At 34.6% G+C, this 16238-nt stretch overlaps 1 protein-coding gene across 5 annotated transcripts in view; it reads left to right on the forward strand.

The window, feature by feature from the left end:
• BDP1 (B double prime 1, subunit of RNA polymerase III transcription initiation factor IIIB) overlaps nt 1-16238 on the forward strand; it is a 90939-nt gene that overhangs the window by 3507 nt on the left and 71194 nt on the right. For 4 of the 5 annotated variants that reach the window (XM_054578474.1, XM_054578477.1, XM_054578476.1 and 1 more), the window contains exons 2-8: nt 1046-1325; nt 2968-3077; nt 4684-4743; nt 6173-6301; nt 7855-7988; nt 9108-9202; nt 14892-14946. In XM_054578474.1, the coding sequence (XP_054434449.1) occupies nt 1046-1325; nt 2968-3077; nt 4684-4743; nt 6173-6301; nt 7855-7988; nt 9108-9202; nt 14892-14946 (863 nt within the window). The remainder of the gene's footprint in view (nt 1-1045; nt 1326-2967; nt 3078-4683; nt 4744-6172; nt 6302-7854; nt 7989-9107; nt 9203-14891; nt 14947-16238) is intronic. The other variant, XM_054578475.1, reaches the window with a different exon arrangement.

Genomic DNA, 16238 nt, shown 5'->3' on the forward strand with positions numbered 1-16238 from the left:
TGCAACCCAAGCATGTGCCCTGACCTGGAATCAAACCTGCCACCTTTTGGTTTGCAGGACAGTGCTCAACCAACTGAGCCACACTGGCTGCATGCCCCCACCTCCGCCTTTTTGACTTACCTTGCTTTCCGGCCATTCCTGAAATAGTTATATCCAGTCTGAATGATACCTAATATCTAATTTGGAGTGACTGAGCATTTTTTTTGAGTGAAGAGTCTGATAGCTGTGTAAGTGGAGTTGTGCTTGACAAAAGACAAATGATTTCTGCCTTGAACAGAATTTTGTGTGGTTAGTGTAGCTAAATGTATACCTTCAAATACTGAAATACAAATATTTCAGATGTTTGATGTGCATGTTTGGTTTGACTGATCTCAGGTTGTTAATAGAATTGAAATGCCAGTAATTTAGATCAGTTTAGAAGGATGTCAGTATGGATTATAAGATTAACTTTAAAAAAAATAATCCAGTTATTTAGTGATTCAGATTAGGCTAAATAAGGTGTTGTGTTTTTTTTTTTTTTTTCGTAAGTTACTTTTTTTTTTTTTTTTTGAGAGACTTAACGTTCACATAAAATTATGTGCTGTTATTTGCTTAGGGACTTGAAATTTGAAAAAGATCAACAGTCTTCATTAGAATTTGCGTGTTTAATGACTTACTAAAAACTTTTATTGTAATCCCTGTCTTAAGTAACATGTATCTCCAGTAATTGATTTTTTTTGATAGTAAGACTTTACTGTTTTGAATTTTTACCAGATTATTTATTTTTAAAATTTTATTGATTTGAAAGAGAGAGAGGAAGTGGGGAGGGAGGGAAAGAGGGAGGGGGAGAGAGAGATGTCAAGAGAGAGACATCAATTTTGCTGTTCCATCTATTGATGCATTTACTGTATGTGTTCTTCCTGGGGATCGAACCTGTAATCCTGGAATAGTGGGATGACACTCTAACCAACTGAGTTACCTAACCAGGACACCAGATTAGTTTTTAAAATTAAAATATTTAGAAGAAGATCCATGAAGCCTTTTTTATTTTCTTTTTGAATTTCAGCAGCGATGAAAAGACTGATGGTAAGAATGATATTGAAGAACCCAGTAAATCTTCCTCTACTGTTTCACAGAGAAGAAAGCAAATATCAAGTACTCCTACTCTGGTTAAGCCTGGTGTCAGTGTTGCGTCAGAGCCTCATCCCTTATCTACAGTTAATCAAGAAGCTCCACAGCCAAACCCAATTCTAACAAAAGAGAAACAGCCATGCTCAGACAGATACCGAATATATAAAGCCCAGAAACTGAGAGAAATGTTAAAAGAAGAATTAAGAAAAGAGAAGGTAAGAGAGAGAAATCAGAATTTTGACTACTGCCTTGTAGATTTTTTTATGTCAGACATCATTTGGAGGAAAAAATTAAGCATCTGTAGCATTTTTATGGGGAAACAACCAAATAACATTCCTCATGTTAATATCCCCTTTTCTTAACAGAAAGATTAGGAAGCACTATGGACTTAAGCTATTTTTTCCATGATATTAATTTTTATATATTTTATTAATCTGTATCTTTGTTTTTGGTGAAGGCCACCAGTAGAAGTTTCATTTATACACAAATACACACAGATACACAGATAAGCATATGTATAACTTTTAATCAGATTTTTTATGAGGACGTCCAAGTTAACATGAGTTATATTCATTTGATTTAAGACAAGTATCGTTGAGCAAAAATGAATTAGTAATATTTTCTAAATTGACATTATGGAAAATTATAAGTGGGAAAAATTTTTATGTATGTATAGGGTAGTGCCCATGTTCTTTTTAATCTTGAAGATTATTTTATTGAGAGGGCAGTGTAACAGCAGTGAAGCATGCAAGCTCTGGAGTTAGCTACTTAAGGTTTCCATATTAGGTTCACCCCTTACTGACTATGTGACTTTAGGCAATTTAATTAATCTTTCTGTGTGTATTTCCTCATCTGTAAAATAGGACTAATGATAATATCCACCTAATTGAAAGATTGTGAAGACTAAATGTGTTAATACATGTAAAACTCATTTAAATTAGTGTCTGGCAAATAGCAAGAGCTTAACAAATGTCAGTTCTTATTATTAATTATAGAATTCTCTCTTTTTAAAAGGTTTTATTAATTTATTTATTTAGAGAGGGGAAGGGAGGGAGAAGGAGAGGGAAAGGGAAAGAAACATCAGTGTGTAGTTGCCCCTCACGCATGCTCGACTGGGGACCTGGTGCGCAACCCTGGCACATGCCCTAGGCTGGGAATCGAAATGGAGACCCTTTGGTTCACAGGCCGGTGCTCAATCTGTTGAGCCACACCAGCCGGGGAATTCTGTTTTTATTTTAAATTAAGAGGAAGGCACTGAGTTTGGTGCTTTGTATTCATTATCTCATTTTCTTATTTAATTCTCTCAACTGTGTGAAGTAGATATCACTATTTTACACAGGGGGGAAAAAGCTCAGAGAAATTATTTGCTTTATGACACATATTTACATCAGTGGAGGACTTGGCATTTGAGTCCATACCCTCTAAACGCCTAATTCTCCAAAATGTTCTGTGTTACAGGATATGCTTAATTAGATTTATTTTGAGCAATTAAAATTAAACATTTACTTCAAGAATTTCATATAATACACAGAATTAGAATTCAATGCAGGGTAAGGAAAAGCTATGTATTTATAACTTCTCAGTTAATTACTGTAGTTAAAAGGAATCAGTAAGCATGATTTTATACATTGGGCTTTTATCCAGTCCCAGTCACAAGTTTTAAAAATTTCTTTATATATGACAGCTTTTTAATGTTCAGTTTTTAAAAATTTTTCCTAAAAGTAGGCATAATTGTGGTAGGAGTAATATTCAAGCACTTGGCATGAATGCAACAGTGGACTGTATATTTGAATATGGTATATTTGAACTTCTGTATTCATGAAATAAAAGTGGATCTTTGTGTGTATGTTTATCTAGAAACAATGGAAAAACAAATATGCCATAAATGAAAGTCAGAGGCCACCAGATCGTTCAAAAATGACTATGAGAGACTTCATATATTATCTGCCAGATAACAATCCAATGACGTAAGTACATTTTATTTGTTTTACTTTGAGTGTTTAGTGATTTAAGTATCATCTATAGAGTACAGTTTTATGTTTTCCAAAAGCTTATTGACAAAATTTATAGCATATCTGATGTCCTTTTTTTTAAATCCTCACCTGAGGATGTGCTTTTAGAGAGGATGTGCTGGCTGGGGTGGTGGGGGAGAGAGAGAGAGAGAGAGAAACATTGAAGTGAGAGAAACAGAGGTTGTTTTTCCATATGTGGCTCGACTGGGGGATCAGACCTGCAACCTAGGTATGTGTCCATGATTGGGAGTTGAAACTAACCTTTTGGTGCATGGGATGATGCTTCAACCAACGGAGCCACCTGGGAAGGGCTCTGATGTGCTTTGAAATGGAGTTTTCCAACAAATATTAGTGGTATTTCAGGTAATTGCTTTCTTGGGATGGTAAATGATCCCCTACCTCTGAGATTAAAAATAAGTTTCTACCCTGGCTGGTGTGGCTCAATTGGTTGGCCGTCATTTTGAAAACCAAAAGGTTGCCAGTTCTATTCTCAGTCAGGGCACATGCCTAGGTTGCAGGTTCAGTTGCTGGACAGGGCATGTTTGGAAGGCAACTGATGGATGTTTCTCTCTCACATCAATGTTTCCCTCCCCCTCTTTCTCCGTCCCTTCCCCCTCTCTAAAATAAAAATTAAAAACAGTAAGTTTCCTTTGTAATATCATTAAGATGTAATAAAGCTAAACAACTTTTCTGTAATGATGATCGCAATTTCTATTTCTTGTACACTATAACCTTATGTAAAGGTGTGATCTAATTTTTATGCCCTATTTCTTAGTTAAATGCAGTAGTGTTTGATTTACAAATCCTTCAAGAACAAAGCTTCTTTAATCAAAGTTAGCCTGGAGAGGCAGAGAGTTTATGATAAATCTCATTGTTGCGTTGTTGATGGTTTAGCTGGTGGATGGAGGAGTGGTAGCATAATTTCAGTACAGCCTTTTTCAGACTCAGTAGGTTTTTGGCCAAGAGTGATTTTCAACCAGTGTGTCACAATAATTTTTAAAACGTAAAATACCTGACTATTTAGTCAGGGACACTGAACTCTTTTCCCTTAGAATTGTCAAATTAAAAAATGACAACAGCCAACACAACAGTAGCTGTCTAGTGTGAATGAATAAAAATTATACCTATTCTTTTTGTCAGATTGGCAAAAAAATATAATATTTTTTGGTGTGCCCCAGAATTTTAGTAATTAGTACATGTGTGCCATGAGATGATAAAGGTTGAAAATCACTGGCTTAGTTGAGGGAGGGCCAGAAACCTAAGGTTTGAGTTGTTTGACAAGCTACTAGTTCGCTTCATGCTCCAGCACTGGGAACCTCCCTTCACTGAGGAATTAGAGGGTAAGAGAATTCCCTGTATAGGGCCTAATAAATTTATATTTTGTGACAGAAGTACTGTTGGGGCGCACAATTATTAACAGTAGTTTTAGGATATATCATTAGTAGATAAGGGTATATCATTAAAGTGCAAGTTAAAATAATTTACTTCTTGCCTGTAGATAGAATTGACAAGATGTAAGTTATTATTTATTAAGAAGTATTTTGTTATTTGTGTTCAATAGTTATTCACTGGAGCAAGAAAAGAAAACTGAAAAATCATTGACGCCAGTCCAGACAAGAGAGTAAGCATCTCATCTCATTCTTTTTTGGATATATTCTGGTATATATACATTAAAAAAAATGATTTCAAATGATAAGTCCTGTTATAGTCAAATTACATGTGTTAAGTGATAGGAATTTTTCAGCAGAATTGCTAACAAGAATAAAGTTTATGCTTGATGTTAATAAATGAGAGAGCCCCACACTATTTGTGTATTACATATATAAATGGCTAATGTTATGATTTTAAATTAAAATTTTCAGAATTAAAATGGGCTTTATTTTGCTTTAGAATAACATGTTCACATGGTACAGAGTTCAAAAGGAACAAAAATATACTGAGAAAAGTCTCCCATCCCTGTTTTACTGACATCTAGTTCCTGTCCCTGGAGGGAGAATGTTAACCAATTTTTTAATATATTATTCCAGTTCTAGCCTACATGGATATATGTCTTTTTTCCTTTCCTTTCCCCCTTTTTCCCCATTCCCCTTTCCTTTCCCTTTGGTTTTCTTTTAGCATTCTGTGTATGCTGTCCTGAATGGATGTAGTTTTGATGCCACTAGTGAGTCTTTTTTTGTATAAGCTCTCTGTTGCCTTCCACATTGCACTGTCATGTTAGTTTGCTACAATGAAAGCCTCCAAGAGACCCCTGAGAAGTTACTGTAGCCTCGTTATGGTGGAGGATTGTGGAAAATTAGCAGAAATGTTGGGATTTTCTGGTTGGTACTTCAAGGCTTACTGAGTAATGATACTGTTTTGCTTAGAATCTACATTGTTTTAAAGCAGAACTCTTAGGCTTTACATAGGTTATGTTTTTATAGATTTATAGGTATGTTTGCTTTAGTAAAACCTTAAGGAGACAATGTGATTAAATGGAAACTATATCGGGTTTGGAGTCATTATTTGGAAAACTGTTCGGCTTCTTGTCCCATCCTTATTGTTTGTGTAATCTAGAGCCATTGAAGTAGAAAAGGTGAGCATTTATTTCTCTATATTTTCAGAGAGAGTAAGGCTTTTATCAAAGGCTACCAGATAAAATTTGAGGAAATCTTATAACCATGTCCTTAACAGCACATAGTATTTTCTGTTATTTATTGATTTTAGAGAGCAAGAGAGAGGGGGAAATATTGGTTGAAAAAAAAATTTTTTTTTTTAAAATGATTTGAGAGAGAGGGAAAGAGAGATTGATTTGTTGTTCTCCCATCTGCATTCATCGACTGATTCGTGCGGGTGCTCTTACCGGGGATCAAACCTGCAACCTTGGCGTATCTGATGATGCTCTAGACAACTGAGCTACCTGGCCAGGGCAACGCATAGTATTTTTAGTTAGGTTATAGGGAAAGTTGGAAATAACTAGGAGGTTTAATTTGCAATAATTTATTTTGGAAGTTCATGGTAGCGAGAAACACTTCTCATGGATTTATGAATTAACTTATGTTTGCCTTTGGTAGGCAAGAAGATAAGAGTGCTCCTGATGCCGAAGATAATGAAGACCTAGAAGAAGAGATGGATGATGGGCCATTACTGGTTCCCCGAGTAAAAGTGGCAGAGGATGGTTCTATAATTTTGGATGAAGAAAGGCAAGTTAAAAAAAGAGAGAGTGTAGTTTCATGACAACAAAAGTGCTTTGTCTGAGAGAGATTGAGTTTTTCTATCTGTTATTGTTACTTAGATCCTGATATTTATCTTTGTATAATGGATGTTGTAAATAGAAAAGTGTGTTAGATTCATTTATAATTTTTAGCAGTTTTTATTTTTAAAACATTTTAAAAGTTTATTTGAGAAAGAGAGAGGAAGGGGGAGAGAGAGTGGGGAGACATCGATGTGTTGTTTCACTTATTTACACATTCATTGATTGATTCTTGTATGTGCCCTGACCAGGGATCAAACCATCAACCTTGGTGTATCAGCATGATGATCTAATCAATAGCTGCCTGGCCTGGGCAGTAATTTTTAGCAATTTTTATAACTTTGAATTTGTATAAGAAGATGGTACTGCTGAGCTATCTTCTATTAACCTATCACCATTATTTTACTATCTTACTGGTAATTGGAATGAACTACTGAGCTAATCACATGCTGTCCTCTGAGAATAGATTTGAAAGATTAACTCAGTCTTGAAGTCAGTCTTCAAGTTTTCATATTATTAACTAATACCATATTCTGGTGTTTGGTGGTAACTAATGAAAATGCAGTGAAACAGGTTTAATATTTTCTCATTTTTGTTATGGTGAGGTTTAATTCAGTTTCTGGTTTAATTTCTCAGCTATAACATTAAGTTTCTTATATTTGGCATTGTGGAATTTAGTTGTCTTCCCAAAGTGTATTTTTTTAAAAAAGAAAGTGATTTTTTAGTAAGTAAATAAAAAAGAGGGATAGAAAAGTCTTCTGATAATTTAATTAGTAAAAAACGCATTTTATAGCATATAAATTCTATGATAATGAAACATAAATGTAATACTCATAATAGTAACAACTGTGTTTACATGTTTTTCCATTATTTTGTGATGATGATTTTGTTGGACATTAAATAAGTAATTAAAAGCATATTTAACTTCTTTGTGTTCAGGAATGTAAAACAAATATAAAATGCTTGCATTTCTCAGTATCCTTTGTTGAGTCTAGCATGATAAGATAATATGTATTAAATACAGGACACATACAGAAGTCAATAAAACAAGTAATTTTTTAGGTGGCCCAAAGATATTTTCTAAATTTTATATTGCTTTTAAGGATTTTTAAAAAAAGAGTTGGCATTTATATTTACTCCCTGGCAATCATATTTTATTTGTTTTGTATATTATTTTTTGAGAGAGAGAGACATTGATTTGTTGTACCACTTATTTATGCATTCATTGGGCTTGTATGGATGTGACTGGGGATTGAACCCACAGTCCTGGTATATCGGTTCGATGCTCTAACCAACTTAGCTACCCAGCCAGGGCCCCTGCCAATCACATTTTAAGTGAAAATTAGATTCTTATAAAACATGAATACCTCCAGTGTATATTGTACTTTTGACATGGCTCTGCCATGGTAAATTTCAAACTGTCACTATTCAACTATCATTTGCTATGTGTTTACTTGTTTTTAGTATTTTAAATATATCTATTTAAAAATGCATTTCTTTCAGTTTAACTGTAGAAGTTTTAAGAACGAAAGGTCCCTGCGTTGTTGAGGAAAATGACCCCATATTTGAGCGTGGTTCTACAACTACATATTCCAGCTTTAGGAAAAACTATTACTCTAAACCATGGTCAAATAAAGGTAACTGATTTTTATTTTGAATTGCAGAGGTTATTTATTTGAAATGAAGTGAATTATTTTCTGTTTCTGAATTAAATTAGATCCCTCTTAAGTATACAAAATGCAAACTATCATGTTGTTTCTCTCAAGCCAATTTTATTGACAGCTCTCCTTTGCGATCCTACCTCCCACGCCATGAAACTATAACTCTGACTTGGAAGGAGTTTTAGAAATTAGCAGTATGGTCAGTCATTTTGGCTGGAATGTTTCTCTGTCAAATCCCTGTACAACAAGTAATATTTTAATGTAGAATTAACACTATTTCTAATGCTTACAATAATGTTCTACCTCAGATAGTATTGAATAATAAAATTTTTAAATCTAAAAATGACGCTGTTCAAAAATGTATATAATACTTATTGCATGTTCTTATTATTTTTTATTGTAGAAATAATACAACCTATTATGGGAAAAAGAATTCAAACACAACAATAATATAGAGGCAAAAGATTGTATACTTCTCTGATTTCTTTAGTCCTATTCTCTTGAGGTTACTTCTGTCAACTGTTTCTTATGTATGTTTCTAACTACTTTCTTTCACACACTACTAAGCACATCTTGTAATGGTAATAGTGCTTTGGTTATGGCTGATTTTGAGACCAGATAGGCATAATGTCTTTTTTTTTAAAATATTCCAGCTGCTTTGGTATGAGCATGCAAATTTCTTATACCATGTTTCTATATAAAAGTTTAAAAAATTTTTAAATTTCTTGAGAGAGAAAGAGAAACATTCATTTGTTGTTTTACTAATATATTCATTCATTAGTTGATACTTGTATGTGCCCTGACTGGAGATTGAACCTGCAGCCTTGGCATATGGGGATGATGCCCTAACGAACAGAGCTACCCGACCAGGGCTTAAAGAAGATGTTTTTAGATTTGTGCGGTTCTTTACAACAAAATTGAATTATGTCTCTAATTTTGTAGATAGACATTTCTATGACTAAAGGTTTACTGGACTGTAATAAACTAAGTATTGTCAAACATTTTAATTCAAAGTATATACTTAGGTAAAATTTTTTTCTTCTGAAATATTTAGAAAATTAAATTTTGCTCTTTCTAAATCTTTTATTTTTACAGAAACAGATATGTTTTTTTTGGCCATCAGCATGGTAGGGACTGACTTTTCTATGATTGGACAGCTTTTTCCTCACAGAGCAAGGATAGAAATTAAGGTAAAGTAAAGCCATTACATTTGTTAATTGGAAAGAGACTAAAAATGACTAACATTTTCTTAAGCTTTGATTTAAATCTTAGTCTGTCCTTTTTCACTATTATGTTTTTGATAAATCTGTTTCTTTTTATAGCTCAAAAGGTAATGTAATATTTCTCAATTCCAATATGAATACAATTTTATTAACTTTAGTATTATACAAGGGGCACCACAAAAACCCCGGAATGATTTTTCTGGAGAGCAGGCCCCTTGTAAAGGGTTCCCCTGCTAGATGGGTTCTAGGATTCCATCTATACCAGTGTACCAGCTGGCGCTGTTGCGACAGGCTGTGTTCAGCTCAGTGAATTGTTTTGAATACTCTTGCCTTGCGTTTGCCCATTTCATCATGGGTGATTTACACATGCATCTGCCGACCCTGAGCTGAGTGTTCAGCAGTTTTTGACCAAAAATGTCATGACTCCTGTGCTGCACCCTCAGTATTCACCCGATCTTGCCCTGAATGACTTTTTTTTGTTTCTCTGGATGAAAAATGTCCTCAAAGGGAAATGTTTTGCTGATGTGGAAGAGGTGGAACAAAAAATGGCAGAAGCACTAAAAGTTACCAAAATTGACGAGTTCAAAAACTGTTTTGAGCAGTGGAAAAAACATCTTGATAGGTGTATTGCATCAAATGGAGAGTATTTTGAGGGTGACTGAAGTTTAAATGTGAGAATAAATACACAATTTTTTTAATAAATAAATAACGTTTTTTGGGTCACCCCTAGTATTTTTTAATTTATATCTTATCTACTTCTAAAATGTGGGAGTACTCACATTTTATTTGTTTGAGGGAGTACCACTAAAGTCACTGAAACTAAGGTAAAAGAATAATAGATAATGAAGAGGGAAGATAAATGTACTAGAATATTTGGGTTAAGTGTAGCCTTTTGTTCACAAAATGTATTTCCTATGAAGGCATGAAGAAAAGCATGCTGAATTACATAGTTGTCATTACCTGGTCTTAACTATTGTTTTCTCAGGCCACCTTAACTATGGGACACGCAATGACAATTAACAACAGCAGTGATGTCAGTTAATGTTTTAATATGCCTAAGAAGATGAGCTTTCTCTGTTTATAGTTCCTTTTCTTGGGGAACTTTATTATGAGTTTCCTGGGATGGAGTGCAATCTCTGGCAACCACCGGTCTTCTCTGTATCTACATGCCTTTTTCTTTCCTTTTTTTAAGGAGTGTAGTGTAAGAGCATATGGTATTTTTCTTTCTCTGCCTAGTTTATTTTGCTTAGCATAATACCCTCAGAGTTCATTCATATTGTCACAAATGGCAAAATTTTATTCTTTTATGGCTGGAAAATAATTACTTTATCCATTCATTCATTGATGGACACTTTGGTTGTTTCTGTGTCTTGGCTATTGTAAGTAATGCTTTAATGAACATGGGGGTACACATATCTTTCTGAGTAAGTGTTTTCATTTTCTTCACATAAATACCCAGAAGTGGAATTGCTGGAATATAGGGTTATTCTATTTTTAATTTTTTGAAGACCTTCTGTACTGTTTTACATAGCAGCTGCGCCAATTTGCATTTTCACCAACAGTGTATGGTGGGTTCCCCTTTTTCCCATATCCTTGCCAACACTCCTTCCTTCCTCCTTTCCTTTCTGTTTTCTTTTTTCCCCTTTCCTTCTTTCTTGATAATATGTGTTCTAACAGGTATCAGCTATATCTCATTGTGGTTTAGATTTATGTTTGGGTTGTGCTTTTTTATCCAGTCTGACACTCTGTCTTTTAATTTAATTTTATTTCTATGAGAGATAAACGTTCATTGTTTTCTTATGTTGACCCTTGATAAATAAAAATGTCTGTTTTTACCTTTCTATGTAATAATTTAGTTTAAATTTAATGTAACAGTTGATATGGCTGTGTTTAAGCCTACCATCTCACTATTTTCCATTTATTTCATTTTTTTAAACAAGTTTATTGAAGTATAATTTACAGTAATTACCCATTTAAGAAAAATTTTATTCTTTTACTGATTTTTGAGTCAAACATTTTTTAATATTAACATTTTACTTTTCCTATTGTACTACTTTACTTTTTATACTTCATACTTCACAAGTCAACTCTTTCAAATATAATTCCATTTTTGTACTGTTATATATTTTATTTTTACATATTTTATGAACTCCACTTGACAATGAATTTATTTTAACTTAAACAGTCTTTAGTGTTTAGAGGAAATTGAGTAGAAAAAATAAACCAATCTTTAATATTTAACTACATGTTTACTATTTTTGTTGCTTCTCGTTTCAGATGTCTGAACAGCAGATCTGCTGCTGAAAAATTTTATCTGCTTTTATTACCTGAAATCTTTATTTCAGTCTCACTTTTTTTTATGTACACTGTTCTTTTTTTTTTTTTAATCTTCACCTGAGGATATATTTATTGATTCCAGAGAAAGAAGAAGGTTGGGGGGGGGGGGGAGGTAGAAATAGAGGGAGGAAGAGGGAGAGAGAAAAAGAGAAAGGAGAATGGAGAAAGAAGAAGAGGAAGGAGGGACGGAGGGAGGAACACTGATGTGAGAGAACGTCGACCGGCTGCCTCTGGTCTGCATCCAAACTGGGGTCCCAATCTACAAACCAGGCATGTGCCCTGACCTGGAATTGAACCAGTGACCTTTTGGTTTATGGGATGACCCTCCAACCACCTGAGCCATACCAGCCAGGTCTCCGTCTCACTTTTGATGGAGACTTTTACTACATATACAAATCTGGTTTGACAGATTTGTTTGGCATTGTTTTTAAAAATGTCATTCCATTGTCCACTGGCTTCCAGTGTTTCTGATGAAAAGTCAGCTATCATTCCTATCATTCTTCCCCTGTATGTGATGAGTTGTTTTTCTGTAGCTGTTTCAAGACTTTATTCTTTAAGTTTGGTGTTTAGCAGTATAATTATGATTTGCCTAGGAGTAGTTTCTCTTGAAACTTTTCCTGCTTTGTTGTCTCTTTCTCGGACTCTGCTTGCTTGTATTTCTCTGCATGACATTGTATTACAGGTTACTAGAGCTCTGTTCATTTTTTTCCAATCTTTTATTTCTATTGCAGTTTGGCTAGTTTCTATTACTATGTTTACAAGTTCACTGAGTACTGCTGTTGTTAATCTTCTGTTAAGCCTATTCAGTGAATGTTGTGTTTGTGATACTATATTTTTCATTTCTGTAATTTCCATGTGGTTATTTTTCTTAGTTTTCATTCCTCTGATGAGATGTGTCTGTCTGTTCATTTCACATTTTCCTCTAAATTCTTGAACATATTTATAACAGGTACTTGAATTTTATTGCTTCCTAATTTCAACATCTGGGTTGTGGTGGGATTGTTTTTATTGCCTTTCTTTTTATTTTCTTGACTGTGAATCACATTTTCCTATCTTTTCTCATGTCTTGTGTGTTTTTTAAAAATTTGTACTGGACATTGTGGATAATGTTTGTACAGAGTCTGTACTATGGTTTTATCCTTTAGAGTGTTGAGATTTGTTTCTAGAAAGCAGTTAACATACTGCCAACTCTCCTCATTCCTATCAAGTCTTGGTTTTCTGCTTTCTTAAGAAGATCTAGATGGGTCCTTATGCTAGGCTTCTTATCTGAATGACAGAAAAAATTTGAGTTATTTTTCCAGCTCTCTAAGAATGGTCATATTAATACCATTCTAGATGCCTAGGAGAGAAGGCAGCTCATTAATGTCGTGGTTGACCTAGGGCATTAGGACTTAATTCTCATGCTAGAACCTTGACTAAGAAAAGCTGCTCTAGAGTGTGGTCCATATCCCTGAGTGGTGGCTTTTCTGGCATCTGAGGTAAATGGGTGTAAACAAAGTCTTGTCATTCATGTGGACTAGAACACTGTCATCTCACTGTGTTACATGACTTCTATTATCTTCCCTCTATTCTCTTCCCTGCAATAGATGGTATCCTAGGCCTCGAGCTCTGGGCATATACAACCTGGAGAGAACCAAGACATGGAATACTTCCACCAAGCTATGAGGCTCCTTTTTAAATAGCACTCTTCTCAAGAACACTGCCTCCAAAGATTCCCTGCCTCCTTAGCTCAGTAGGATCTCTGTGCTCTGTTTGGCCTTTATCTCCCTTTCATTGGTTAGGAAATTTAGCTCAGGCAGAGAGCCAGGGTAAATGTTGGTGTATTTTGTGTGTTTCCCTTCTCTCCAGGATTGTGGGATTGTAGTCTTTCTTGTTCTGCCTGTTGTTCAGTGCATGAGTGCATGAAAATAGTTGATGCATTTATTTTATGTCTTCTTAGTTATTTATGGTGAGGTTGGTTGTATGGAACAAGTCTGTAACCAGTTACTTTGTCAGGGCCAGATGTGGGAATTATGGAATTTATTTTATGATCATCAGATTTGGTCTACAGTGTCTCCTATGAAATGAGTGACTAATAACAATATAGTCTTCAAAAAGCTCTTAGTCTGAATTATATACACAATTAGGTAAAATATGATGTAGCAATATTTTAGAATTGAAGAATGCCTAGAGCCTGATGGCATTTCTGTCAGGATGTAAACATCCTGACTTCAGGATTCAGTGATTATAGCCTGTCACTTTTTATGGATGTAACTTTTGTTAACTTTTGATATGTTTATAGAATAATTTTATCTTTTAAGGGGGAAAGATGATCATTGAAAACTTCTATATAATTTGGTAAAACTTTATGAAGAGAAATAAATTATTAAAATGACAGGTAATCTGTAGATTTAAAGATGTTAAAGTCAAATGAAGTTTTTAAAGAATGGGCAAGGATAAACTATAGAGTCTAAGAATGTTCTCTTGAATGGTAAACAGGAAGAAAATGCAAGAAAATAATTGCTTTAAAAGTCAGGTTAGTGGTTAGGTTCTTTTGGAGGGAAGATGCGGTCCATGAAGTAGTAGTTCCTTTATTTTGTGTACTTTTCTCTATTTTTTTAAATAAAAAGTTGTATTTTTATATTTTTAATAAAAGCTTTAGGCCACTGATCTATAGAAGGGAGGGATTAGCAAATTGTTCCCTCTCCCCAGATGTGCACGCATGGTTAGACATTCTGAGACACACACTTAAAACCTCAGATATCCTAATGACCTTAGGATGGATTGAGTCATAAACCTTAACTACCTCCATTGTAATGGAGTTAGTATGGAGTGGAGCTGGGAATGGGGCATGAGGAATGTAATATAAAGAAGGTTCCAAAGATAAACTTGGCCTGTTTCAAAATCTTGCTTAGGTATTTCTCTACAGTCACCCCTCCATGTCATTAAAAATATATTAGAATAATAATGTAATAGGTTTAACTTGATATGAATGTTAGTTTTTAAAGAGTTAGTACTGGTTAGTTTAATTGATTTGTTAGTTTGATCTGTTTCTGTGCTAGAAGACTTTATTTTTTCTATCCGTAAATGAAGCTTTCATTGCTGATTCATGCTACCAGTCATAAGGAGGATCAGGAAACTCAGTATGAATCCTTCATCCCATTTTTAAGAGGCTAAAGTTTAAGTAAGTTGTCTGTTGGCAAAGACATTTTTATTTATTTGGGAATTATATGTTACTATAAGAGTTTCACTTTCGTACTTATTGTTTTTTCTTGTTAACGTAATCCTCACTTGTTTAATGGGAGAAAATTATTATAACATTTTTTTGTTTTGTTAACAGAATAAATTTAAACGTGAAGAGAAAACAAATGGATGGAGAATAGACAAAGCATTCCGTAAGTACTAAGACCTCTTTTATAATGTATAATTTGGAGATCCTAAAAAGTGATCAGTCTTTTGTCTTTGGTTCCAGTGTGTTTTAGATTTGTTTTGTCCTTATATTGTCATAGAAGAAGAGTGGAAATTTTTCTCTTTAGCAGTGCAGGGCCAGCTGCTGATACAGATCTATAGGTAAGGGATTAGCTAAATTACCAAGAAGCAAGCAAGCAGAGTTCTGAGTCCGAGAGGTCACAGATGGACTGAAGGTACCATTTTTAAGTGCTCTTTATTCTGAGGGAGCTGTGTTTAAGGAGTTGATTGTTTCTGAAAAATACTGTACTGTAGATGCTTCCTTCCAGTGGTTGGTCATTCCGTCAACAGTACTGACCACCTGGTGTGTGCTAGTACTGTTTAGGCATGGGAGTATATAATGGTGGCAAGACAGATGAAACTCCTGCTCTGATATGAAAGCCTTCAGTCTAATGGGGTGGGGGAAGGGTAATAGTCTGTAAGCATGGTAATTTCAGATAGTGATTAATTTATAAGAGGAAGAAAAGAGAGGGAGTTTGGCACGTAGGTATTTAGATTGGCTGGTCAGGGAAGTTCTGTCTGAAGAAATGACATTTGAATTTACATCTGATTTGAAAGAATGATGTATATACCTTTCAGCTTCTAAATCAGGTATGTCCAACCTTTTGGTGTCTCTGGACCACAATGGGAGAAGGAGAGTTGTCTTGGGCCACATATTAAATGCATTGTGACATGTAATCATAAAATAAAAAATCTCATAATATTTTAGGTAAATTTACAATTAAGATTTTATTTATTTATTTTTAGACAGAGAGGAAGTGAGGGAGAAAGAGAGGGCGAGAAACATCAATGTTTGGTTGCCTCTCATGTGCCCCTACTGGGGACCCTACCTGCAACCCAGGCATGTGCCCTAGACAGTGGATCGAACTGGTGACCCTTTGGTTCGCAGGCTAGTGCTCAATCCACTGAGCCGTACCAGGCCAGGGGAACTTTTTAAATCCGGAGAAAGACATCAAGGGATCTGTAAAGAAAAACAAATGTACTATATAAGGTAGTTTTGTATTCTTTGAAAGATGATTATCAATGTTTCATGATTAATAAATGTATTCAATGTCTATTTGTTATAGTGCTTATCTTAGGAAAAAATCTAAGGAGAGGACCTAGGTTTTGCAGCATGCACGTTTATTTAATGAGTAAATACTAGGTAAGGTAGATGAGTGGACCCTGTACCCTGTGTTGTATTGGGTCCCCAGGGAAACCACTTTCAGGCATGGCCCTT

The sequence above is a fragment of the Pteronotus mesoamericanus genome, unplaced genomic scaffold, assembly GCF_021234165.1.
Source record: "Pteronotus mesoamericanus isolate MK-2021 breed Mesoamerican mustached bat unplaced genomic scaffold, CSHL_Meso_final contig_50, whole genome shotgun sequence".
Classification (NCBI taxonomy): domain Eukaryota; kingdom Metazoa; phylum Chordata; class Mammalia; order Chiroptera; family Mormoopidae; genus Pteronotus; species Pteronotus mesoamericanus.